At 40.9% G+C, this 10261-nt stretch overlaps 1 protein-coding gene and 1 long non-coding RNA gene across 4 annotated transcripts; one reads left to right on the forward strand and one right to left on the reverse strand.

The window, feature by feature from the left end:
• Window positions 1–4513: 4513 nt before the first annotated feature.
• On the reverse strand, window positions 4514–6570 carry LOC112495188. Its single transcript, XR_003061519.1, has 3 exons — window positions 6297–6570; window positions 5281–5388; window positions 4514–5225 (listed from the first exon to the last, which is right to left on the reverse strand). It is a non-coding gene; the product is annotated as an uncharacterized LOC112495188 (long non-coding RNA).
• Window positions 6571–7464: 894 nt separating this feature from the next.
• LOC107271926 lies at window positions 7465–9324 on the forward strand. 3 transcript variants are annotated; one of them, XR_003061367.1, is made up of 5 exons: window positions 7465–8085; window positions 8157–8426; window positions 8496–8636; window positions 8801–9016; window positions 9174–9324. XR_003061367.1 is itself a non-coding variant. In XM_025090232.1 (4 exons), exons 1-3 carry the CDS (start codon window positions 7813–7815, stop codon window positions 8586–8588), a joined length of 636 nt encoding a protein of 211 aa, XP_024946000.1. In that variant the 5' UTR covers window positions 7465–7812; the 3' UTR covers window positions 8589–8636; window positions 8801–9053. The 3 variants fall into 3 exon arrangements, 2 of the variants coding, with proteins under 2 accessions (XP_024946000.1, XP_015604017.1); XM_025090232.1 differs by lacking the exon at window positions 9174–9324 and having other exon boundaries at window positions 8801–9053; XM_015748531.2 differs by lacking the exons at window positions 8801–9016; window positions 9174–9324 and having other exon boundaries at window positions 8496–8759.
• Window positions 9325–10261: the final 937 nt, after the last annotated feature.

A 10261-nucleotide genomic window follows, 5' to 3' on the forward strand; every position in this document is an offset into this window, starting at 1 on the left:
TGCCACCCTTCTTCACGAGGGGTGAATTCTCTCGATATGACCGCCGGGAAAAACGTCTTATAAATTTGCGGCAGTATCCTCCTACCAGGTAATAAGGGGCTGGCCAAAGTTTGCACCCGGTACATGGGACTAGTAAAAAAAAAGACATAGAGGCAAAAAAATTGAAAACGGAAGTGCCCTGGAGTAACATTATCTTGAGATTGAAACGTCAAAAATATTCACTCAAAATTCGCAGCATCCCTCCGATCCAGAAAGCTATTATAATCATTGCATGTGGCTATTGTTATTTGGAACCGGCTGTGCGAACAAGTTGGCAACCGAGCGAACCCGAAAAAGGGGGATGGAACGACGTATTTCGCGGGGGAGACTTTCATCCCTTGACCTTTGACCTCCCTCACCCCTCAGCTATGATTTTGCCAAATTCTCGACGCGGCAATTCAGTAAAGTCAATTATCTCTATGGGGAAGTTTGCTTCGTTTTCCTTATCAGGTCGTCGTTATCACTATTATGACTATTGATCGTATAGCACTGTGCTTTGGAAGGATCATGGCTCCCATCCAATTATCATAATGCGTCGTGACGCTTAATGGAAAGACGATAGGATGGAAAGCGATTGGCAAGTTGATTAATTAACTGAGTCCCTGGTAATTAAATATAGCGCGATAGTAGCAGCGATACAAAAGCCTGTATCGTTGACGTCATATTTCAGGATATCTAATAAAACCTCGATACTCGATATTGCACCTGGTACGTTTTGGCCTTAGAAATAATCAACCAGCGGGAAGACAAGCTCCATTGTCGCAACAGGGTGGAAAATCGTTTAAACTACGAAATATCGTCGTAAAGCGTGAGTTGGGATTCAACGGGTGTGAATTTATCTAAGGTGACGTCGTCCCAGCTTCATTTGCACGTTCAACGTCGAGTCAACGTTCTCCGGGGACACCGGTAGCAAGACAAGAATATTGTACCAATTGCTTTCGTAGAGCAATTCCACCATTTTCGAATTACATTTTTCTCTACGCGCGACATAAAGACTATTATGGTATATACAGGGTGTCGTAAATTTATCGTACTTATGGGATATAAAATAAAAAAATGTTTTAAAATATTACTGCAAAAAATATAAAAAATTTTTATAAAACTTCATACTGAATATCAAAACATAAACAAAAAAAAGTGAAAATTTAAAAAAAATGCAAATTCAAAGTTCAACAATATAATTTCCATTGTAATTGAATTTTCAGGTAAATACGACTCGTCGAGTCTCCCATTAGGGCTACACGTCATAGCTCTTAGCACACTCGACGCATACCGGAAGGAGATGAACAGTCCTGTAAACCATAGGGAATCGACTACAGGCCGTTTCATTACTATAAATATCCGTGATTTATAAAAATTCTCTATGCAAGAGAAACACAGTAAAATTTTCCTAGCTACTGTTAGACGCAAGTGACTAACTCGAATACAAATATGGCTAGATGGTTCGTTAGTCTCGAGTCTAGGGATATTTTCTCTGTCAGATATTTACTGCTAATTGACATCATCCCAGCAGGTCCATTGTCATTTGTTGACACGGTACACAGCATCCCATCCACGCTATCACAATTTTCATTCTATCGTCATGGCGTTATTGGCATTAAGCTTCAGCGAAGGCATTGAGCCGTGGACAGCTGAACTATTAGAAAAGACTATTATACGTAAAATAAGTGAAAATATTTAAAAGATTTTTTAATATACTGTACCAACCTGTAGTCTCACTTTTACAGGCTTATTCAGACAAGCATTCAGGTTTACCATGAGCATCTTCGTCATCGCGACAGTCATCCGCAAAATTCCATAAGTCCTGAATGGGCAGGTGTCGGTAAAAGAGGCAAGGCAACCCACCGGAGACAAGAAAGCTTAAAGTCCTGTAGGAAGGATCCTTTTAGGGAATTATGAAGTTATCGAGAAAGTTTTCAGAAAAGGGGAGCACGCCTGGCGGCATTATATTTAATAACGTCCAATAAATGTTCCCTTTGCCAATGGTACTCACTCTCTCCCCCCTCCCTCCCTCTCTCTCTCTCTCTCTATATATATATATATATATATATATATATATATATATATATATATTACTCTTGCTCTCAATGCTAGTCGATCTACTCTTCAGCCAGCCACCCACCCACTCACCCTCTCCTCTTCGCTAAGCAGTCTACCTACCCCTAGTGCATTGTACTCATGTCAAGTTAAACGACTGATTTCACCTAGGTCGAGGAAAATCCCAGCCCTGAAAGGAGAGTCGGTGTCACAAATCGCAGGACAAGGTTTTACTTACCGTATCACGTAGGTATATCTAAGGATTTCACGACTACTGTATCTAGGGATATATATACCTATATATATAAACGAAGTAGGAACCTGATTAGTAACGGCGTACGTTCTTCTCCAGTTACTAACGAGTAGGGAGATTTCAAGGAAAGTTCTCCCGTCTCGGGATTCGATAATAGTTAGCCTGGTAGAGAACCCGTAGATATTTGGTCGATATTAACAAGACTTAAGATACCGTATCGATGAAGCATCAGAAGGTAGAAAGTCAAATGGATATAATTATTAAGTCTGACCAAACGGTTCTCCAATGTCGCGAGGACAGTCGTAGAAGAGTTTTCTCTGGCAAAGAAGCAAATGTACCCGGCACGGGGTAGCCGTGCAAAACGGAACGAAACGGAACGAGATGGAATGGAATGGTACGGGGTGGGACAGGATAGGGACAGTGGTGCCTGTATTTATAGTATGGATTGTGTCTGCTTGGCAGCCAGCCACTAAGCGGACATCTTGGTCCATAGGAAGCGAATTAAAGATGCTGCCTGCGTGCCTCTACGGTCATCTCGAAGATATCGTATCGATATAAGAAAGAGTTCGAGATGAAAAAAAATCTTTTCAATGGTACTCGAAAAAAAAAAAATATATCTCGAGTATCTCAACTAAGATAACCAGGCCAGGGTCGTATCGTGATGATATAGGTGTATGTGGAGATCCAGCACGGATCTGAAATCGAATAGATGGGATTGAGATGGATGGGGAGGTAAAGAGTGTGGCCACTGGACCAGAGGGAGATGCTTTTATTAGACTTCGAGCATCTTCGCCAAATAGGGACGCACTCACAATGCCTCGGCGAATCTAAAATAACCCGGGAGTCTTCCTTTCGGTCTTTCAGTCGCGCATTGCCTGCGAGTCGATGCACTCGTCTCGTGCAGACGAGGTCGAAGGTCGACGGGATCGCGATTTTCAACATTTCCAAGAGGAGGCCCCGTTTCAATCTAGGGATGATTACGGCTTAGTTTCGTCGTACAACAACGTACCGACCTACCCTCCCCCGTCTCTGGTACACTTATAAAAATGCCGGACTCGGAGTCCCTTTTCGTCCAGGAAATTCTCAGACTCCAAGGTCAACGTCCTTATATTCTGTTTTTCAAAGAGTTTAAACCAGGCTGCAGTCCAATGGGATTCGGCTCAACTTTCAACGTCCTGGCTATACCGGCCGTGTATATCGGCGAGAAGGGCCGACGACGTAGGAGACGCCCCTGGTTTGTTTTCACCGCGACTCTGACAGTTACCCACGCGAAATGACTAGTGGGATTAGACGGGATTAGTGGTTTCGTAGCCACTTCGACTCCCGGCTGCGCTAACGAAACCTCGAACTTCTCAGCAAAACCTGGAAACCCATTACCGTGGTTTGCCTAACAAATGCGTCGGGCTTAGCTATCACGAGGACGTTGAGAGGAGGCGAAATTTTATCATGGAGACTTGCCAGACTTACGTAACCCCAAAGTTACGGACAGTGGCGACCTCTACTTCCGGAAGTAAAAAATACCCTAAAAATATAAAGCTAAAATCTTCCCGGCGAATTCCAAGGGTTAGGGAAAAATTAAAATCAGCCAATTCCCTTCCGTGGGAAGGTGGAAGGAATCACGCATCCCTCTTTTCAATAGCCGGCCAATGTAAGCTGCAATTTGAAATGGTCCACTCGATGGGCAATTTCTACCGGAACGGATGCTGCTCGAAATTACCTACGCGCAATAGTATATGTATGTATATATATTTGTATACAAACTATACAGTCGATATATCTATATACAATACTGTATACTGTATATGCAATACATATTGTCATTGTTGTATTATGGATCAGGTACGATATAGACCTACCTGTCGGATTAGCTAAGACGATTGGGAATATTTGATTCTGCTGACAAATCAATTGAATAATATACAGGATATGACGTACCTGATGTTAATACACTTATGATCCCATTAACTGGATGAAATTCGGGTCAACCTCAATAACTAGAAATATATTTTCACCATAATACCAAGTATCGCTGAGCCATTAACTAGAATCACGACGATATAACATTTCCAAGCATCCCTTCGTACACGTAATAAAATTTTAATGCCATGAAGTTTTACGATTAAAAGTCATTTATTTGTTTATCATAAATTTTCTGCGAACAAGTATAATTATTCGACAGGCGTTATTTCTATTTTCTGATACAGGCCTGGAATCAGCCGTTGGCTCTGACGTACGACGCCATCGGATTTTAAGGTTAATTGAATCAAATCACAATCAGCGAAGCGTGACTCCTAGAAAACATTATCCGAATCCAATTAGCAAGGATTGATTAGATGTTTACTTCCATCTCTGTATACGTTTCGTAATAGGAGACAAGTGATTAAAAAATTGCAATCAGCATTAAAAAGTAAACCCAAAGGTATAAACAGAGTCGTTCCATTATTTCAGTTTGGCAAATCAAAATCAAGTCACTCTACCGCCATAGAGATGCCAATATAATATAAAAGTAGTATGAAGAATCGATAGTAAAGAGATATACCATCTCTGATATCCCATGAGGTCAATTGACGTTTTTCTCTTTTCTGATAACGTCGCGCATTTGATAATATCAGAAATTCGAATTGACTTCCCGGACGAATGATTTCAAGAGACCCCATAGTACTTGAACGAAATAGAGGAAAATTTGAATAAGATGCAGTGACAGAGTGGTTGCCTTTGATGCACGGCTCGATACATACGTTATCCGGTTAATTCTTTGTGGTTGGGCACGCAAACGATACGGGAAGTGACGTCTCTTTTGTGGCAGCTGGTCCGTACAGTTTATAGGCTCCAGTTAGGCACGAATTTCGGTTTGCGTTTCAGTAATGTTTGACTGACCAACCGGAAGGTTATCATCCTGAAGTAGCTCGTGTGCATTATTCTAGGTGGAAGTCATAAGGGAAAATATCTACCTGATTTATACAAAATTTCATCCCCCTACAGCGACAACGAGCATTCCTGTCCAGAGGATCCATTGAACTCCAGATTGTGTTGTCTCTTCGAATACGTACTGTTGTGCTCTATTTTCGACAGAGATGTTAGGTCAAGTAAAAATATTTCTAATATCGTTACAGAATCCTGACAAAGTGTCAGGAAGTTCTGACAGCCTTGTAGCGCCATAATACGGTAGCTTCGTAACTTATTCAAAGGGATAGTAGTTTATCGGTATGGCAGAGAGAGGATAGAGGTCGCCGTAAGGTTCACGGGGCTTTTGGTTATATGTATGGTATCTGGTAAAAAAAGACGTATATATCACAAGGCAACTCTCGCTGACTCGTTGTACAGTATACTTCAAAGAGTGTGAGCTCCCACTCGGTGGTGGCCACCTTTGCGAGTATGCACGGTTAGGTGGCACGCAAAGAGATTATTTTTAGTTCAATTTGTCGCTCGAATAAAGCCATGAAGCGACGTAGCGCTAGAGACTGCGTTGGAAGTTTCGCAGAGGCGCTACGACGAGACGTATCCATACTACGTATTGTACGTACGTGCAGACGTGTAAAAAACTGCGCACACGCTGCGATGCTATAGGTCGTTTTAGAGGAAGATCCAAGAATCATGCAAGTGGGTGTCAACAAAGTTTCGTACGTCCGACAACTGTCAGGACCCGTTATATGTCCTCTGTGCGTAGCGTCAAGTAAATTTTATAAATCCCGCCTGCTCTTTACCGTCAACCAGCAACGCGAGGTGCGACGTTTAAATAAAAATTACTGCATGAAAGTGTCAACGAATCATACGTTAAGTAATGCCATGTTCGAATATCTTTTTATAAGTATCCAAGAAGCATATTGTTTTTGTGACGAAATATAATCTTTATGCTTTAAATAGGAATTTTTTAATACTATTGTTTTGAATGGCTGACTACACTTTGATATGCTATTTATATCTATAGGGATTCTAGTTTTATTAGCTAGTAGCTGGTTTACTATACCTGCTCAGGATTAGTGGATTGATGAAGGATCCTATTCACGTGTAGTTCGCACGTAATGTAGGCTAGGATGTGGTCAGTGAAGCATCAGATGCGATAGCAGTGGCGGTCATGGCCGTCGTTAAGCGGCGTACACACAGAGGCAGTAGTAAAGCTTCCCTTGGGGAAAATTGCAATCGATAAGCCAGAAACTGGCCTGCCGGTAATGTTCAGATTCTCAGATTGGCTTCCATGTTTATGCGCAAGTTCACTGTTTACCCGCTGCAGCCACGTCGAACGGGAGACTGACTGGAACTGGTTGGGAGAGGCAAGAGGGAGGAGTGGGGGAGGCGTACACCGGGCCGTTTCGAAGAGTTACCGATCATTCTGGAACGAGGGTGTTAATTACGTTTAGCGAAAACAAAATTGCCGATCCATTCGCATCTCGTTCTGTTCATGAAATGAGATAAAAATAATAAAACCAGAGACCATTATTGAGTCACGTGATTTCCCTTTTATCGATTACGTTACAGTACATACGCTTGCAGGCTTTTAGGCTTTTGACATAAAAGTAATAATGTGTATAGTATTATAGCTATGTTACTCGTAAATACCCGTTCGTTACTGTAGTATTCTATTGTGTGGATGAGGCTTTAACACATTCCGAGTCGAAATCAATAAGCCGATTATTGGTCGCGTTTGACGGAGATTACATTGCTTTGAATTGACACCCTGTCAGGGACTTGTACGCGATTCAATCCTTCGAGTCTCGATGATGGACGGATGTCCGTTCCAGTTACTGCTAATCAGTTTTTCTGTATGATCTATATAGGAATTTCAAATAGGAATAATACAGTAGGATTCTTTAAGGTAGAAGGTATTAGGGAAATGGTGTATTCTGAATTCTGTTGTATCTCATGGAAGACTGTTTAATTTTAAAAACAGTTAATGATAATAATGATATCCGATGTGATCCAGAGACATCCAGAGTTTAATTTGGTTTAATTCCGTTGCGATAAAATTACTCGTGGTGAGGCGAGTAAAACTTTCATTTCCCTACAGATGGCGCCACTGTGCGTAGCATTGTCGCACTAGTCGATCTCTATCTTATTGGCAGAGTCTAGGATCAATTGATCTACTTGGTCGGTAATGATTTTGCGATTACGGAATCATCGTTGGTTACTGTCATGGAGTTCGGGTGTGTCATGGTTACGTGTAATTTGGAAAAAGCGAGAAACCAATGAACGACGACGATTGAAACAAGAGCAATACGCAAACAAGATCGTCATAAAAATTTTCGGAAATAAATTTTGGCAAGAACATCAAGATAAACGTGAAATTTCAGGAATATCATCTCTAAATTAACAGTATCAAATACCTTTCGCATTTATTACGAAATCTTAACTTTTGATTGATAAGCAACTTTGTGATTTACCGCATTCACGGTTTCTTTCGGTCATCGCGTTAGAAGACCATACTTGGATAATAGCCGACTCCATTACAAATATTTGTATTATCCTCGAAACTTCAAGTCGACATCATGGGTCAACAAGTGGGACGAATGCCTGATACTTGGGAAGAACTGATTGAAGAAAGGGATCGCGTTCTTCATTGGAGCTCTGAAGTCATAGCCAGAGTCGCTGATAACATACGTGATGAGGATACTTTCCTTATGGATTATGATAACACGAAATTGGACGCTAAGGTCGATTCGTGGATAGAAAATAATAAGACGCGTATAGAACCTACAATTAGCAAATTGCCATCGTCCAAGTCAGAATGCACCGATTTAATTTCTGCAGCAACTGCCAAGGTTTACTTGGGATATATTATTAAAATTAATTAATAATACATCGTTTTTACCCAAAAAAACGTTATTTACAGATATGCGATGAGACTAAACAAAAAATGCGTAAAGACTATGAGAGCGCTTATGGAGACTTGAAGAAATTTACAAAAAGAGTGGACGAGCTTGGCCAGGATGAACAAAAAATTCACAATGAGATTCAACAGCTGGAAGGTAGTTGCGCCAATGATGTGAAGAAGTTTCAGAAGAAATTCGGTCCCCTGCGTCTTAAAGTGTTTAACAATCTCAGAACCGGTGAAAAAATGCTCTTCGAAGACAAAAAACTCAAAACCGCGTTCACAAAGAAGGTTTTACTTTCCCTATTGAGAGTTAATGTCCCACCTCTAATATTTACTCCGTCCTATTCTTCTTGACAGATTTACGATATCGATCACAAATACATGAACGATTGCGCCAAGAAGTTTGACAAGCTGACAAAAGACTACGAAAAATGCGTGGCAGGAAAATGAGACGTAGAGGGTTTACACGTCGAATGGAAACAGCATTTATGAATAAAGGTTTTTTTTTTGGCTCTTTAACAAGAATGAATGATCATTACTATAGTCGGACTAAGTTAATTATCTATCCAACACTGTATCACTGAAAGATCCACATGAATCAACGAAATAATATTAAAAATTAAATAAAAAAGTTATTTTCTGTATTAAAATGAACGTGAAAGACCGTTCCTAAAGCGATAACGTCTTCGTCGTCGTCTTCGCCGTCGCTAAAGAACTGACACCAGTATTAGGAGAGTATAAAACTGCCAAGAGTGTTTTCTAAATCAACGACTCGCAGCCCCGACCTAGCCGTTAGAGATCGTAGTACCAGGCAAACATGAGAACACACAGTATGACGAATGAAATGAAATAAAATGAATACAGAAAGAACATTATAGGTAAAGTATAGTCAGTTCAGGAGTTTAATGTGGTTTTGACAGATCAAAGTCCTATAGCAAAATACATATAGCTCTGCATAAAGCGTGTATTACTGATTGTAAATATACATGTATGTACATTATTTTATGCTGAAATAAATTTTATTTTTTATTTCAGCACAAATCTACGTGATATAATGGAAAATCGCATTTTTTCTCTAGAGGAATTCAATTTTTTTTTTAAATTGTCAAAAAAAACACCGTACACGTGGACCGACTATAGTCTTCATAACCCAAGGAAATTTCTATGCTAATATGAAGTCTAGAGACATTGAGTCTCTTAATAAATGAATACCTGATTTTAATATTTTTATTATCACAAATCCATTTATTTATCCGATTCAAGGAATATTTAGTTGAAAATCCTGTGACAGCATATCTATGTACAAGCCTTGACCTTAATTAAGTCTTACTTTAAATGATATATCTAAACGATAAAAAAGCATACACCAAAGCCTCAAACGACCTAGGGAACATGTTCAGGAACCAGAGGAAGTCTTCGTAACTACAGCACGAATTAGGCACGTCGCTCACATGCCGTGAATTTGCATTATTCGAGCGCGGGCAACAGGAGAGTAGATGGCTCACGAAGTTTCTCCCGAGCAAGACCGATTTTCTCGGGTGCACGTTACGTATGGACTTTAGCAAAGTTCCTCCGCGAGAGCCAGGTTAACTTCAGTGGCAAAACCAAGGGGAATAGAAGATAGCAGGGGTGTGACGAAGTTGGTAGCAGCAGTATCAGCAGCATCGGCAGCAATGAGAGAATGAAGTCAAGTAGGTATAGGAGAGGAGAGACCTTCTCGTGGGGCACGTGGAGCACGTGGAGAATTCTTGAATCCAGGATCTGATATCGTCTTGGGCCATACTTCTGACTCTCCGTTTCGAACAGGAATGGCGACTCCACTGCTGGCAATTGTTACGAGTGAGGAGAGCAATGGTTGACGTTCTATGTAGGTGTAATGTCGACTTTAGTTCCAGGTGGTGAATTTCAGGTCGGTATCGATTCTACCTGACTTCCGAAATCTATTCAGGTGCGTAAAGAGAGCGCCTGTAAACGTGGTGGACTCGATTTCACTGATGTCGTTGGGGTAGGCTCTCTCGGAGACTCCTTGTATTAGGAGAGTAGAAATAGCATGTGGGTCTATCGCTTCTGATGAGTGCCTTGGCTTCGTGGACAGGTGTGTCACTACGTGTGCTACGGCTATC

The sequence above is a fragment of the Cephus cinctus genome, unplaced genomic scaffold (genome assembly GCF_000341935.2).
Source record: "Cephus cinctus unplaced genomic scaffold, Ccin1 Ccin1_scaffold0087, whole genome shotgun sequence".
Classification (NCBI taxonomy): Eukaryota; Metazoa; Arthropoda; class Insecta; order Hymenoptera; family Cephidae; genus Cephus; species Cephus cinctus.

Bases quoted from the DNA above. Each gene is read 5' to 3' on its own strand.
- LOC107271926 (XM_025090232.1), top strand. From the start codon at position 7,813: ATGGGTCAACAAGTGGGACGAATGCCTGATACTTGGGAAGAACTGATT. The intron at 8,086-8,156 runs GTTTACTTGGGA...CGTTATTTACAG, and splicing joins TTTCTGCAGCAACTGCCAAG to ATATGCGATGAGACTAAACA. The intron at 8,427-8,495 runs GTTTTACTTTCC...TCTTCTTGACAG, and splicing joins AAACCGCGTTCACAAAGAAG to ATTTACGATATCGATCACAA.